The 16,596-nt window shown below is 35.9% G+C and overlaps 2 protein-coding genes and 1 pseudogene across 2 annotated transcripts; all 3 read left to right on the top strand.

The window, feature by feature from the left end:
• Positions 1,457-5,200, top strand: LOC104720364 (mitogen-activated protein kinase kinase kinase 1). Its single transcript, XM_010438283.2, has 9 exons — positions 1,457-2,783; positions 2,945-3,029; positions 3,164-3,226; positions 3,312-3,469; positions 3,565-3,637; positions 3,766-3,825; positions 4,143-4,256; positions 4,515-4,758; positions 4,845-5,200. The coding sequence occupies exons 1-8, from the start codon at positions 1,726-1,728 to the stop codon at positions 4,728-4,730; spliced, it is 1,827 nt and encodes a 608-aa protein (XP_010436585.1). The 5' UTR covers positions 1,457-1,725; the 3' UTR covers positions 4,731-4,758; positions 4,845-5,200.
• Positions 7,854-11,498, top strand: LOC104720374 (mitogen-activated protein kinase kinase kinase 9). Its single transcript, XM_019234395.1, has 9 exons — positions 7,854-9,330; positions 9,503-9,587; positions 9,716-9,778; positions 9,877-10,034; positions 10,122-10,194; positions 10,297-10,356; positions 10,631-10,744; positions 11,082-11,319; positions 11,407-11,498. The coding sequence occupies exons 1-8, from the start codon at positions 7,910-7,912 to the stop codon at positions 11,256-11,258; spliced, it is 2,151 nt and encodes a 716-aa protein (XP_019089940.1). The 5' UTR covers positions 7,854-7,909; the 3' UTR covers positions 11,259-11,319; positions 11,407-11,498.
• LOC104720382 lies at positions 11,448-16,579 on the top strand (annotated as a pseudogene).

Here is a 16,596-nt window from a genome sequence, read left to right as displayed (position 1 = left end):
TTTTTTTTTTTTTTTTGCTTCTGTGTGTGTGTGTGTGTTTTTTTTTTGTTTGGGGGAAAACTTGTTCAAGGAACAAAACGCATGAACAAACAGCAGCCTCTTTCTTCTCTTCCGAGAGAGCTCTTTGTCTCAAGTTTTTATTTATATATACATTTTTTTTTTTCTTATATTGTAATTTTATTTTTTGTAGTACTAGGTTTTCCTTATTTGTGTATAAGTTAAAAATTTGTGACAAAGAAGTTCATAACTGTTTCATTTGTTTTGATTCAGAATTGGTAAAATTGCAAGCAAATTTGTTACTAAAGTTTTTTTTTAAAATGTTTTTATGAAAGAAAAAAAATCTAATCTACGTACGAAATAATATACTTACTTGCAGACAAAACTCTTGGTCATATTTACGTACCGGAAATTTTTTTTAAGAGTAGTAACCGTTGAGAAGAGATTTACCTGGTTACACGAACGGATAGAGATTTACCTGTATCAACATATAGAAAAAAAAAATTGAATTTACGCAGGAAAATGATATAACAGTATTTATGTGTCAAATAAAAGTTAGTTAAATTTATGAGCGAAAAATGATATACGTGTATTGACGCACAGATCAAGATTTTAAGATATGTTTAACAGATGCAATTTCTAGTAATTATGAAAAAACTATTTCGCGCTCTTTCGAATATATATAGCAATTTCACTGATGTAACTTTAGCCAAATTTGGTTAAGCTATTGTATTACTATAAATTTCTTACTTTTTACACATGTGTCATAAGTCCTTTTTTAAAGTATACTAATTTTTGTAAATATGTATTATTATTACATGACAGCTCCAAATTTTTAAAAAAACTTTTAATAAATAATTAACTATAATAAGTTAATAAAAATTAATAACTCATTAATATTGCTAGATTTTGTGATACTATTCTTAATACAATTCATATATCTAAACATTAATTTTTTAAAAAATTTGATAAATAAAATACTATAATAAGTTAAATAACATTAATAATTCATCATTATATTACCAGATTTCCTAATTATAATATCATACATGTCTGAATATAAAATATGTTACCTAATTATATATTATAAAAATAATATTTACTAAATAAAAGATAAATAAATTACTATACAAGTTTAAAAAAAAACATTAACTTTTCATTAATAGGTGAACAATTTGCAAATGGATTTGTCAATCTGTCTAATTATAATATCTATTACCAAATTACATATGATTAAGTATTAAATTTCTTTAATTACTATAATAATTTTTAATATTTAAAGTATTCTCTAGTAATTATAATTAGTTTTGGTTCGATTCCAGTTTTGTGTTTGAATTTCCGGTTTTATGCCCACTCTAATACTCAAACCCAAAAAGACCCCAACATAATGATGAGCCCACTAAGAAAGCCCAGTTAGTGAACGCGTCAAAGTAAAAAAAAAAAGTAGAGAGTCTCATGGAGGAATCAAAACGCAGACACAAGGCTCCGTCTCCGATTATTCCACGAAACACCGCGTTTTTTTTTTTTGTTTACATTTCTTCTCTTTCTCTCTCCTCGCCGTCAGGTTCTGCCCAATTTCTCGGTCTTCTTCACTCCCGCGAGTTTTCTCGGGAAAAAATTCCAGTTCCAAGCTCCATTGAAGCGGTTCTAGTCAAAGTAAGAGGTGCGATTTTTATTCTCTTTGTTCTGACTTGGAGCTTTGTGAGTAGCGTATGGATTTAGCTAGTTATGGATAGAATTATAGCTCGTATGAAGAAATCATCGGGACGAAGAGCAGATAAGACTACTCCGGTACGGCGGTTAGAGCGGCGTGATGCGGCGAGGCATATCAATTATGATGCTGCGTCTTGTTCTAGTTCGTCAGCTGAAGATCTTTCAGTTTCGACTTCTTCGTTGATGACTCGTTCTCTTGAGTTCCCGGATCGTACTAGTTTCCGAATCGGAGGAGGTGAGGGAGAAATGGATCGGATTTATCGTTCTCTTGGTGTTTCTGGTCCTGATGATTTGGCGATTTCTTTTGATGCTTGGGAGGCTTGTAAGAAGCGTTCTTCTTCAGATGTTCTTAATAGGTTTAAGTCTTTTGAGCTTGATAGTCACATGATTCAACCTCCGGATTGGAGTGAAGCTGGTCCTAGTGGTGTTGTTGTTGCTTCTTCTAATTCAACGAATCGGGACATTACTAAATTGACTCGTTCCGAGTCTAGGGATATTGGGAATTTTACTGAGTTTATGCCTTCCGAGTCTAGTGAGATTGGCAACTTAAGCACTCCAGTGGATAAGGAAGTTGTTGATGGTGGTACCGTAGAGAACAGGCGTGGTATAGAACGAAAACCTACTATTTTGGTGAAGTCGAAAGGGTATCTTGTTCCCAATGATGTGGTGCCTGTCGGTGGTGGTATAAAAGGGGTAAGACCACCAGTACTTAAGCCTCCTCCATCCATGAAACGACCTCCTATTGATCTTCACGGCTCATCTTGGGATTTCCTTACGCAATTTGCTCCAGCTGAAACAGTGACGCGACCGAGTACTTCTTCTTCTTCTTCCGAAAATGGATGTGTTGAAGAGGAAACTAGGGAAGAGGAATTGGAAACGGAAGAGAAGGGAGCTATGTTGGGAGATACGGCGGATGAGGCATGCTCATTCACTACAAACGAGTGTGACACCTCTAGTACAGTATCAAATACTTCGCCGATTTATGCCTCTGGAGGATCTATCATCACTTCTTGGCAAAAGGGTCAACTTCTGGGACGAGGATCATTTGGCTCTGTGTATGAAGGCATTTCAGGGTAAGTCGTACTGGTTGCTTGAACTTAATCAGATACTTAGATAGGTTGTTTATTGAAAATGTAGACTTAATGAGGGATTCTAAGTTAGTCAGTTGACAACTGCGGTGCAAAGCGAGTTTTCCATTATGCCTTTGGCTGATGGATGTTTATGTTAAATGTAGAGATGGGGACTTCTTTGCCGTCAAGGAAGTTTCACTACTTGATCAGGGAAGTCAGGCAAAAGAGTGCATACAACAACTTGAGGGGGTATGGAAGTTTCATATACATGGTCTATGAGCCGCAGCATATTTCACTACCCTTGTAACATTGTGTCATTGATCTGTCAGAAGTAGGTTGCCCAATCGTCTTTTTACCTTTGCCACATTTTTCATTTTCTACAGGAGATTGGGCTTCTCAGTCAGCTACAGCATCAAAATATTGTACGATATCGTGGCACAGCCAAGGTATGGTCCTTTTCTGGCTTTCATATTCTTAATTGCAGCTGTCTAAGCATTTTTCTTGCAGAATATAACATTTTGCTGTTTGCAGGACGGGTCGAATTTGTACATCTTTCTTGAGCTTGTAACCCAAGGGTCCCTTCTAAAACTTTACCAAAGATACCAGTTACGGTACTCTGTAGTCTCCTTGTACACCAGACAAATTCTTGACGGTTTGAAATATCTACACGATAAAGGTTTTATTCACAGGTTAGACTCTCTTGTCATAGCTGTCCCTGTATTTTTCAAGCCTCAATATCCTGCATATGCTGGGTTGCTTACTTTTCTCATTTTATGTGACAAAGGGACATCAAATGTGCAAATATATTGGTGGACGCTAATGGCGCCGTCAAACTTGCAGATTTTGGATTGGCAAAGGTTCTTTTCCATTAATAGATGTTTATAGTTTTCCATTAATAGATGTTTATAGTTTATTGCTCGTAAGTAATAACCTGGTACATCGCTTATTCGCCTGACTTGGTTACCTGTGTCATTTTGTTATTTAGGTGTCAAAGTTAAACGACATTAAGTCCTGCAAGGGAACTCCATTTTGGATGGCTCCAGAGGTAATTGTTTTGGGATCCTTCCTACTGTTTTGATTGTGTGAATACAGTGAAAGACAAACATATCATACATGGATGGCAATGTTGGATGTTATACTGTTGCTTAAATATGTTGTTGCATACGTTGCGATTCAAGCTTCTTAACATCAAAACCCCCCAATTATATTTCTGTCAAAGTATTTGATTAAATTTCCTTAATTTCTGTTAATGGTGTTTATAACTTCATATGTAACAGATAGATCTGGCTTCCTTCCATTTTGATTGTACTTTAGGCTATGCTTGCAAAATTGTTTCTAAATGGAACATAATCACTTGATCAGGTTATTAACCTCAAGCGTAATGATGGGTATGGAAGTCCAGCTGATATATGGAGCCTTGGATGCACTGTGTTGGAAATGTTGACTGGTCAGATCCCTTACTCCGATCTAGAACCCGTAAGTCTTCAAGATTCATAAACTTTCTTTCCATACAAAAATCACTAACTATTTAGCTATTTGTGAAATACACCTGTACATTTGTGTTTAGTAAAATATACGAACAAAACACTTGGCTCAGTTTAATGATTAGTCTCAACACAGTAATTTTGTTTTGCCCCTTACCACCATCAGTTTAGCGTTAACGGGTGATTTATTTTTTTATAGTCATTTCCCATTAATATAAGAGTTAAAATCAGAATTTGTACAAACGCGCAGGTTCAAGCACTGTTTAGGATCGGAAGGGGTACGCTTCCAGAAATACCTGATACTCTATCACAAGACGCTCGCCATTTCATAATTAAGTGTCTCAAAGTGAACCCGGATGAGCGACCAACAGCAGCTGAACTGCTGAACCATCCATTTGTGAGAAGGCCCTTACCATCGTTGGGCTCGGGAGGCTCAGGATCAGGGTCTCCGCTTGTCCGTAGATGAGTCTAATTTTAGTAGATTGCCTCAATAGGTGAAGCTTGTGGTTTCAATTTAATGAGAATATATAAAAAATCAAAAGCTATATTCTAACATTGGTATCTTAATGTATGAGAGCAGGGGTAACCAGAAGATTTATGAGAGATTAGACCCCATAGAAAAACTATCGGGGAGACTCGAGATATGATTCTTCGACACACTTGCGGTTTGGGTTGCACAGCAAGAGCTACAACACTTCCTGGAGACATATCTTCAGGTAGTGTCTGTCTCATTCGTTGGTTATTATTTGTTGTGTGTTGGGCTTATTTTTAATACTGAAGAGCCTGAGTTGAATTATTGTTTTGGGTGTATAGGTTGTTTAGTTATAGTGTATCCCATATCATGTAATGTAATGTATAATTATAGTAGTTGGTTCTCTTATATAGTGTTGTAATTGTGTACAAATCACGAGTTCTGATGGGTTTTTATTTTGTTCTTCTATTTGCCTTAATATTTTATCTCAAATATTGCAAGTCTTTGATCCTTAACGCTGAAGAGATAATTCTAGTCATAATAGTATTAGAAAAAGGCATGAGTCAACATTTTCTTTTATTTTGGTCAAAGCAACTTATATTGAAGTCTATGATTCCAACGTATCCTTTATAGTTTATAATATTGCCCCGTTGAAAAGTTATTGACTCCTTTGTTACATTTGCGTAACAGTACGTAGTTTACACTGTTTAGTTGTATGTTATTTTTACGATTTTCTAGTTTAAGGCCGTGAATTGAAGCACTTTGGAGCGTATTTCAAGACTTAAAAAAAAATACACCAAATGTCACCAATCATAGTTTCTTTAAGCGAATTGCGTTTTTCCGAAACAGTGAAAATAACATATATGTGTTTTTCAAAACAGGGTAATTAATTCATGAACCGCTTTTATTTACATGTTTACCAATTACTCTGCAGATTGTCTCAAAAACCGCACTGTGTATAGCAAAATATTTTTTATTTGTTTTATTTATTTTATTTATGATTAATAAAATAATAAACATGTTTTAATTAAATTGTTAAAAGTTTATAAATAATTTACTTTTTAAATGTATGTTTTTTGAATAAATAATTTACTTCATTATTTTCACATATGATAAAATAATTAGTTTTGAAAAAAAAATAGAAGAATAAGTTTTATACTTATAACAAATTTTAAGAATAAATAATAGATGAAATTACTATTTCATTAACAACAAAAAACAATTTTATTTATGATACATTTGCTTATGATGTTTATTTATAATATGTATTTATTATATATAATTATATTAGTTATTAATAAAATAATATGAATTCTGCACCGCAAAATATTTTTTTACCAATCAAACATTATTTTGTAATGCTTATTTTGCATTAACCGCACTTGTTCTGCAAATACTTTTGTCCCGCACGTACTGCAGTTCAACCGTATTGTACTATCAAATCGTTTGTCCCGCACAACCAAATATGTTGTTACCATTCAGAACCTAAATTATTTGAATTGAATGTATAATTTTTTGTATTTAAGAAAATAAAAAGAAAGATAAAAAGTTAGAAAATTTTTTGGATTATTTTTTTAATAAATTCATAAATATTGATATGTTCCTACCCTATGGAGTTTCTCTTCCATACTTTTAACACAAAATACAAAATCAACTTAAATTTATATCTATTTTGAGTTTCTTCTATTTTTTTTTCCATCTACGTTGAGCTAAGTAGTAGCTTTAAGAAATGTTAGAATATCTATGTAAGTTTGACCGTTTAAATTGCAACATTTACCAGAGTATGGAGATAACGCCAACATTCCTTTGATAAATCATGATCTGAAAGGCGCCATTTGGAAACTAAAAACTGCACCAAAGTTACAACATTTTCTTTGGAGAGTTGTATCAGGAGCCTTAGCTGTTGGAACTGAACTTACTCGTAGAGGGATTACAAACAACGCACGTTGCCAAAGATGCCATCAGACCGATGAATCTATAAACCATCTTTTATTTGAATGTCCCCACGCTCAAGCTATATGGGATACCCAACAACATTTGCTCCCGAATATATCAAACCCAAGTAACATGCTGACAAGAAGAATCAAGGCCATCATTGATAACTGCAAGAATATGAGTTCCTCTTTAATGGATCGTCAACTCCCAATATGGTTACTATGGAAGATTTGGAAAAGCCGAAATCTATTCATTTATCAACAACAAGTACACACTTGGCAGGAAGATCACCTTTATGTGATACAAGAAGCAATGGAATGGGTAGATACTTGGAATGAAGAAATCATCAAGGACACTCCAAGAGAACGTCAACATTATTCAACTATGTCCAGGTGGTCAAAGCCAAAAGAAGGTTTCATAAAGTGCAATTTGGATTGCAAATTCTTGCAGAATGGAGAAAATCACAATCAGGGATTCAAGGTGGCTATTTCGAGATTGGAGAGGCTTTTTTATCAATGCTGGATGTAGTATTGGCGGCGTATGTACAACAGTTATAGAGGCTGAACTACAAGATGTGATCACAAAAATGAAGCAAGCTTGGATAAAAGACTATACAAGGATAATCTTTGAAGGTGACAACATCAAGGTCATGCAATTAGCACAAGGAAATACACAAAGCTTCCGATGGCACACTTGGATCAGAGAAATAAACTATTGGAAGCAAAAGTTTGATAATGTGGAGTTTCAATGGACAAGACAAACAAACAATAAAGGAGCTGATAAATTAGCAAAGATACACTTTCACAATAATTTATCTTTTGTTTCATTTGATTATGTCCCAAGTTTCCTTGTAAACATCTCTCGTGAGGATTACACTCCTAATTAATCAATGAAAGCAGCTGCTTAAAAAAAAACTGAAATTATTAAAAAAAACGAATATACATTATAACTTTTAGATATAGAAATGTTTTCATTTAATATTACATGCTAAAAAGTGTATTTTCCTCAAAATTATTTAATACACGTACATTTATACTTTATGAGATACTAGAATAAAGGAAAACATAAACATTAAAGAGATAACTTCATACAAGAAAATTATGAAATTACAGAAGAAATGAGGGAAAATAGAATTAAATTGAAGAGAAAAAAAATTAAAAAAAACCCATTAATTTAATATGAAGAAGAAGTTTCTATGGCAAGTCTCAAAATCAACTTGACCCAATCGTTCGTCTGAAATGAAGGAGTCGTCGGATAAGTCACCGGTGCGGCGACATGACACGGCGAAGCATAACAACTCTGAGGCAGTGTCTTCTTCTAGTTCCTTCACTGATACCGACTCGACTTGTTCCTTGGTGACGCCCTCAATGGAGTTCCCGGACCGCATCAGTTTCCGGGAAGTGGATTTGGGTGACGCAGGTCCTAGTGGTGTCGTTGTAGGTTCTAGTTCAACGAATCGGGACGTTGCTGAGTTGACTCGTTCCGAGACAGGGGAATTTACTGAGTTAATGATGCCTTCCGAGTCGAGCGAGATTGAGAGTTTAAGTACTCGGGTACGAAAGCTTGTTCCCAATGAAGTGATTCCCCTGTCACCATCTTCGCTGATGGATAGAATTGTAGCTCTTATGAAGAAATCGTCGGGACGAAGAGGAGATAAGACTAGTCCGGGTCCGCCGCGGTTAAAGCGGAGTGATGCGGCGAAGAATATCAAATATGATGCAGCTGAAGATCCTTCTTTGTTGACGACTCGTTCTTTGGATTTCCTGAATCGTACTAGTTTCCGAGTCGGAGGAGTTGATGAAGGAGAAATTGATCGGATTTATCAGTCTATTGGTGTTTTTGGTCATGATGATTTGGCTATTTCTTCTGATGCTTTTGATGCTTGGGAAGCTCGTAAGAAGCGTTCCTCTTCCGATGTTACTAATGGTTTTAAGTCTCTTGACCTTCTTGATGATAGTCACAAGGTTCAGGACTCGAGTGGAGCAGGTCCTAGTGGTCTTGTTATTGCTTCTAATTCAATTTGTGCCGAGTCCAAGGAGATTGGGAATTTTACTACTGAGTTGATGCCTTCTGAGTCGAACAAGATTGAGAATCCGGCGGATACGGAAGTTGTTGATAGTGATGAACAAAAACAGACCATTTTGGTGAAGTCAAGAGGGTATATTGTTCCTAGTGATGCGGTGGCTGTTGGTGGTGGAGTTAAGGGGGTAAGACCACCGGTTATTAACCTTCCTCCGGCGTATAAGGAAGTTGGTGATGGCGGTACGGTAGAGAATAGGCGTGGTGGTATTAAGGGGGTAAGACCATCAGTACTTAAGCCTCCTCCGGTGATGAAGCTACCTCCACTTGATCTTCCGGAATCATCTTGGGATTTCCTTACTCATTTTGCTCCTGAAAGTGAAACAGTTAGGCGGCCGAGTTCCTCTTCTTCTTCCGGAAATGGCTGTGATGAAGAGGAAGCCCGGGGAGATATGTTTACCGAGTTGGAGGATACGACTGATGAGGCATGCTCATTCACTACAAACGAGTGTGACTCCTCAAGTACAGTATCCAATACCTCGCCTATTTTTGTCTCCGGAGGACCTATCAATACTTCTTGGCAGAAGGGTCAACTTATGCGACAAGGATCATTTGGCTCTGTGTATGAAGCCATTTCAGAGTATGTCTTAATGGTTGCTTGTGTTTGTTGAACTTAAACTCAGATTCTTAGTTGCAGGTCGTTTTCTTAAGAAACTAGACTTTTATGAGGGATAATACTAAGGTAGTCAGTTGACTAATGTGGTGCTAAGCCAACATATGCGTTTGGCTAATGGATTTTATGCTAATTGTAGAGATGGGGACTTCTTTGCTGTCAAGGAAGTTTCACTACTTAATCAGGGAAGTCAGGCACAAGAATGCATACAACAAGTTGAAGCGGTAAGATATATCTGGTTTCTTCTATGATCTGCAGCATATATCAATTTTTTTCTTTGTAACAGTATCTCATTGACCAGAAGTAGGTTGCTAATCCTCCGTATCTTTGCCACGTTTTTCATTTTCTACAGGAGATTGCACTACTTAGTCAGCTTCAGCATCAGAATATTGTGCGATATCGTGGCTCAACCAAGGTATGGTCCTGTTCTGGCTTTCTTGTTCTCAGTTGCAGCTACCTAACCATTTTGTTGCCTAAGCATGCGTAATTAATAAGTCATTTCACTATTTGCAGGAAGGATCGAATTTGTACATCTTTCTTGAGCTTGTATCCCAAGGGTCCCTACTAAAACTCTACGAAAGATACCAGCTTCGGGACTCGGTAGACTCCTTGTACACGAGACAGATTCTTGACGGTTTGAAATATCTCCACGATAAAGGTTTTGTTCACAGGTTCGACTATCTAGTCATATGCGTCTCTGTCTTTTCCATGCCTCTAATATCCTGGGTTGCTTACTTTTCTCATCTTATGCGACAAAGGGACATCAAATGTGCAAATATATTGGTGGACGCTAATGGCGCCGTCAAACTTGCAGATTTTGGATTGGCAAAGGTTCTTTTCCACTAATAGATGTTTATAGTTTTTGCTCTGAAGTAATAACCTGTTACATCGCTTATTTGTCTGACTTGGAACCTGTGTCATGTTGTTATTTAGGTGTCAAAGTTGAACGATAGTAAGTCCTGCAAGGGAACTCCATTTTGGATGGCTCCGGAGGTAAATGTTTTGGGATCCTTCCCACTGTTTTGGATTGTGTGAATACAATGATAGACAAACATATAATACATTAATAGCGATGTTGGATGCTATACTGTTTCTTTCAAAGTATTATATTAAATTTCTGTTTATTGTGTTTCAAACTGTTAGTTTTGCGTAATCATACATCATACCGAACATATATATCATGAATAGTTGGATTCCTTCCACTTTGATTATACTTGACTCAATACATGTATGGTTGATTCTAAATGGAAGATAATAATTTGATCAGGTTATTAACCCTAAGGGTAATGATGGGTATCGAAGTCCAGCTGATATATGGAGCCTTGGATGCACTGTGCTCGAAATGTGTACTGGCCAGATCCCTTACTCTGATCTAAAACCTGTAAGTCTTCAAGATTTGCAAACTTTGTTCTTATAAGATAGGAAAAATTCCCAGAAAAATCACCAATTATTTAGATAATATTACACTAACTTATTGGGTTTCTATAAAAAATACACATACAAAGCATTTTAGCTCAGTTTAATATGCAGTCTCATTAGGGTGCTTTGTTTTTGCATCTTTAATTTTGTAGATGCTAAGAGAACTGGAAACACTGTTATATTTATTAACAACAAAATATATAGGAAAACTTAAAGAATCTTAAACGACATTTGAACGGTCATTTTTATGTTATATTGGGATTTTATGAGTTAAAGTCAGAATTTCTGCAAACGTGCAGGTTCAAGCCCATATTAGGATCGTAATGGGTACGGTTCCAGACATACCGGATACTCTATCGCTAGATGCCCGGGATTTCATAGTTACATGTCTGAAAGTGAACCCGGAAGAGCGGCCAACTGCAGCTGAGCTGCTGAACCATCCATTTGTGAGAAGGCCCTTATTATCCTCGGGCTGAGGAGGCTCAGTGTCTCCGCTTATCCGTAGATGAGGCCAACTTTATTAGATTGCCAATATAGGTGACGCTTTTGGTTTCTTTTTAATGAGAATATAATTGAAGGAAAATCTATATATTCCAACATTGATGTCCCATTGTATGAGATCAGGTGTAACCAGAAGATTTATGAGGGAGTAGACCCCGTAGAAACGATTGGGGAGAAACGAGATATGATTCTTCGACACACGTCTGGTTTGGGTTGCGCAGCAAGAGCTAAACTCCCTGGAGACATATCTTCAGGTAGTTTCTGTCTCATTCGATGGTTATTGTTCTAAGTTGCGTTTTGGGATTATTTTTAAAACTGAAGAGCCTTAAGTATAGTGTATGCATGTATCAGTGTAATATATAGGAAGAGCCTTAGTTGAATTAGAGTTTTGGGTGTATAGGCTTGTTTGGTCTTGTTAAATCCTACTATATTAATTGAGAAGTACAAATATAAAACTAACCTTATAATGTGTAAAAAATTACATTCAATGCCATTAGAAAAACTTAATTAAGATTAATTAATTAATTAAATATAACTAATTAAAAACAAAAATAGGAGACACATCAAATAAAATAAATTGTAGAAAAGTAAAATAAAAAAAATCTATTAGAATCAAAACTAAATCGTACTAAAAACAAATTAACAGATAAGATTTAGTTGCTCTTTTTTACATGTTAGTTATTTTTAGTTACTTCATAACTATAACGAGGTATTCATTTAATTGACAAAAGTTTAAACAATTTTATTCATTAAATGCAAATGTTTTATTGACAGGTTATCAATAAACATTTTTAAAATACAAAAATTATAATATAAGAAACAAATTTTTAATCAAATACCATTATAAATAACATAATAACAAAATAAATTATTACAAATTTTCATCAAAAAAAAAAGTTCAGCCCGCGGTTTTCCGCAGGATAGTACCTACTTATATAGTGTAGAGTGTAGCCGTGTAGGCATGTATCCGATATCATGTAATGTGATGTGATGTATTATATAGTTCCTGCGTGTTGTAACTGTGTACACATATATGTCTCGATGGATTTTATCTTCAATTTTTCTCATATTTTTATCTCTTAATTTTGCGTGCATACAGAACCTATATTTATCTATTAGTTATTGTACGCTGAAGAAATCTAATGTTTCAATTGGAAAAGTATGGGTCAAAACATTTTTCTTTGATTTTGGTCAAAGCCACTTTCATTGTTTCTTGCAATATTGCCGCGTTAAAAGTTTTTTATTTTAGTTTTAGTTTATGCTTTTGAACGTGATATTTTCCAAAATTTAAGATTTAGGTCCGCCTAAATGCATGGATAGAAAAAATATATGTTGAAGTAAAATCTTGTATATTGATCTTAGATTCTATATGATGATTTTTTTTAAAACCGGATTAAAATTTCACACGCTCAATCTTGCAATACAATTTAACTTTAGAAAATTACATAAGAAAATCAGATTGTAATTTTATTCACGAGAATTGCGTAACTTTTAAATTAGAATTACTAAAATAAATAATATGATAGATGACTTTTTTTGTTAACGTAAACAGAAACAAAAATAAAATTAAAAAATTTCACAAGTCGTCGTCAACTTCTTTTGTTTGTTTCGTCCTTTTACTCAGTGTCAGTGTCACTGCAAATTGCTTGGAAATTTCCACTTCTATATTTATTCTCTGTCTAGTTGACGTCGTCTGCAGACTACAATGGATGTCGCTGACACTTTAGCCGATGGAATCTTGGTGAAATCGAGAGGGTATCTAAATCTTATCCCTAATGATGTTGTGGCTGTTGATGTTGATGGTGGTATTAAAGCGGTAGGACCACCAGTACTTAAGCCCCCTCCGGCAATGAAACTACCTCCTATTGATCTTTCAGGATCATCTTGGGATTTCCTTACGCATTTCGCTCCAAGTGAAACAGTTCAGCGGCCAAGTTCCTCTTGTTCTGATAATAGCTGTGATGAAGAGGAAGTGGAAACGGAAGAGACGGGAGGTAAGTTTATCCACTTGGGGGATACGGCTCACGAGGCATGCTCCATCGCTATAGACAAGGGTGACTCCTCAAGTACAGTATCCATTACTTCTTCGATTTATGCCTCCGGAAGATCTATCATCACTTCTTGGCTGAAGGGTCAAGTTCCGGGACGAGCATCATTTAGCTCTGTGTATGAAGGCATTTCAGAGTAAGTGCTAATAATATCTGTTGAACTTGACATCAGATTCTTTGTTTTTGATGGATGTTTATGTCAGTCTTTAGTTCAGACTATAGACTTTTATTTTCTNTGTTCTGATAATAGCTGTGATGAAGAGGAAGTGGAAACGGAAGAGACGGGAGGTAAGTTTATCCACTTGGGGGATACGGCTCACGAGGCATGCTCCATCGCTATAGACAAGGGTGACTCCTCAAGTACAGTATCCATTACTTCTTCGATTTATGCCTCCGGAAGATCTATCATCACTTCTTGGCTGAAGGGTCAAGTTCCGGGACGAGCATCATTTAGCTCTGTGTATGAAGGCATTTCAGAGTAAGTGCTAATAATATCTGTTGAACTTGACATCAGATTCTTTGTTTTTGATGGATGTTTATGTCAGTCTTTAGTTCAGACTATAGACTTTTATTTTCTATAGGAAGATTGCACTACTTATTCAGCTTCAACATCGTGATATTATGTCTTCTTGTAGTTCCTCCATTGATTCGGAATCCACTTGCTCCTTTCTGACGCCCTCTTTGGAGTTCCCGGATCGCGTCAGTTTCCGGAAATTGGTTTTGAGTGAAGCAGGTCCTAGTCGACACGTTCGGGAAAAACATCGTAAATTGACGCGTTCCAAAATGATTGAAAAATTATACAATCCTGAGGATATGGTATTAGTGACGTCTTGGCTGAAGGGTCAACTTCTGGGACGAGGATCATTTGCCTCTGTGTACGAAGCCATTTCAGAGTAAGTCTTACTGGTTTCTTAGTTATGTTAAAACTGGATACTTGGTTAGTTGCAAGTCGTTTTTAAAAAGTAGACTTTCAATGAGGGATATACTAAGGTAGTCAGTTGACAAATGTGGTGCTTAGCCAATAGCCAGGATGTGCATTTGGCTGATGGATGTTTATGTGACATGTAGAAATGGGGACTTCTTGGCTGTGAAGGAAGTTTCACTTCTTGATCAGGGAAGTCAGGCAAAAGAGTGCATAAAACAACTTGAGGTGGTATGGAAGTTTCATATAATGTGATCCACAGAATATATCACTTTTTTCATTGTAGCATTATCTCGTTGATCAGTCAGAAGTAGGTTGCTTATCCACCTTAATTACGTTTGCACGTTTTTCATTTTCTACAGGAGATTGCGTTACTTAGTCAACTTCAGCATCAGAATATAGTGCGATATCGTGGCACAGCAAAGGCATGGTCCTGCTCTGGGTTTCTTTTTCTCAGTTTCAGTTTCCCTAAGTATTTTGTTGTGCAATTAATTGATAACTCATTCCGCTGTTTGCAGGACGGGTCAAATTTGTTACATCTTTCTTGAGCTTGTAACCCAAGGATCCCTTGAAAAACTCTACGAAAGATACAAACTTAGAGACTCTGTAGTCTCCTTGTACACAAGACAAATTCTTGATGGTTTGGAATAACTACACGATAAAGGCTGTGTTCACAGATTTGACTAGTAAACTCCCTTGTCATAGTATTTCTTAAAACTCTGATTTCATTGGGTTACTTAATTTTCTTATCTTATGCGATAAAGGGACATTAAATGCGCAAATATATTGGTGGGCACTAATGGCGCCATTAAACTTGCAGATTTTGGGTTGGCAAAGGTTCTTTTCCGTTAAGAAAATGTTTATATATTTGCTCTTAAGTTAAAACCTAGTACATCACTTATCCCCCTGACTCGATACCTGTTTCATTTTTGTTATGTAGGTGTCAAATGACATTAAGTCCTGCAAGGGAACTCCATTCTGGATGGCTCCAGAGGTATTGTTTTGGGATCCTTCCTACTGTTTTTGGTTGTGTGAATACAATGATAGGCAAACATATCATACATCAACAGAAACTTAATTGTATCTTGAACTGTTGTTTAAAAATGTTGCTCATTCCACTTACTTAATACGACATTACGTCCTGCATGGAGAGTCTATTCATTTCTGGTTGGCTCCAGAGGTTATGTCTCCTTCAAGTATTTGATTATATTCCGTTAATTTTTCTATTAACAGATATATATATATATATATGAATTCATATCACTTTCATTGTACTTTAGGCTAGACGTGTATGGTTGATTCTAAATGGAACATAATCACTTGATCAGGTTATTAACCCCAAGCGTAATGATGGGTATGGAAGTCCAGCTGATATATGGAGCCTTGGATGCACTGTGTTGGAGATGTTGACTGGTCAGATCCCTTACTCTGATCTAGACCCCGTAAGTCTTCAAGATTCTTAAACTTTCTTTGGATAAAATAGGAAAATTCCCATAAAACAATAATTATTTAGTTGATTTTGAATTATACACAAACTTTTTGGGTTTCTATAACAAATAAATACACAAAGAAAGCATATAGCTCAGTTTAATATGCAGACTCCATTACTGTGCTTTGTTGTTTAAACCTTTAGTTTAGTAGATGCTAACATAATTGGAAACGCTGTTATTTTTATCAACAACAAAATATATAAGGACTAACGACACTTGAACGGTCCTTTTATGTTATAATGGGATTTTCTGAGTTAACGTCGGAATTTGTGCAAACGCGCAGGTTCAAGCCCTGTTTAGTATCGGAAAGGGTAAGCTTCCGGAAATACCTGATACTTTATCACTAGACGCTCGGGATTTCATACTTAAGTGTCTCAAAGTGAACCCCAATGAACGGCCAACTGCAGCCGAGCTGCTAAACCATCCGTTTGTGATAAGGCCCTTATCCAGAGGATCAACAGCTCCACATCTCCGTAGATGAGGCTGATTTGAGTTAATATTACCTCTATAGGTGAAACTTTTAGTTTCGTCTGCTGTATATATTCCAACATGGCTGTCCTATTGTCTGAGCGCAGGCGTAATCAGAAGATTTGTGAGAGATGAGATGAGACTCCATAGAAACTATTGAGGAGAGTCGAGATATGATTCTTCTTCACACTTGCGGTTTTGGGTTGCGCAGTCAAGAGCTAAGTTCCCTGGGACATATCTTCAAATAATATATGGCTCATTTCATTTGTTTGTTATTCGTTGTTGTTTATCTGTGTGTTGGGATTAATATTGAAACTGAAGAGACTTATTTTTACTGGAACCATTATATCAGAGACTTATTTACCTTCGTTTTTGGTGCATAGGT

This window comes from Camelina sativa, chromosome 2 (assembly GCF_000633955.1).
Source record: "Camelina sativa cultivar DH55 chromosome 2, Cs, whole genome shotgun sequence".
Taxonomy (NCBI): Eukaryota; Viridiplantae; Streptophyta; class Magnoliopsida; order Brassicales; family Brassicaceae; genus Camelina; species Camelina sativa.
Note: the sequence above shows the minus strand (reverse complement) of the source record. Positions and strands in the feature narration are given on the sequence as shown.

What these genes read in the sequence shown, in the direction of transcription:
- LOC104720374 (XM_019234395.1), top strand. Translation starts at nt 7,910, where the DNA reads ATGAAGGAGTCGTCGGATAAGTCACCGGTGCGGCGACATGACACGGCG. An exon ending in GTGTATGAAGCCATTTCAGA is followed by an intron (nt 9,331 to 9,502) that starts GTATGTCTTAAT and finishes TGCTAATTGTAG; the next exon opens with AGATGGGGACTTCTTTGCTG. An exon ending in CATTTTGGATGGCTCCGGAG is followed by an intron (nt 10,357 to 10,630) that starts GTAAATGTTTTG and finishes TAATTTGATCAG; the next exon opens with GTTATTAACCCTAAGGGTAA.
- LOC104720364 (XM_010438283.2), top strand. Translation starts at nt 1,726, where the DNA reads ATGGATAGAATTATAGCTCGTATGAAGAAATCATCGGGACGAAGAGCA. An exon ending in GTGTATGAAGGCATTTCAGG is followed by an intron (nt 2,784 to 2,944) that starts GTAAGTCGTACT and finishes TGTTAAATGTAG; the next exon opens with AGATGGGGACTTCTTTGCCG. An exon ending in CATTTTGGATGGCTCCAGAG is followed by an intron (nt 3,826 to 4,142) that starts GTAATTGTTTTG and finishes TCACTTGATCAG; the next exon opens with GTTATTAACCTCAAGCGTAA.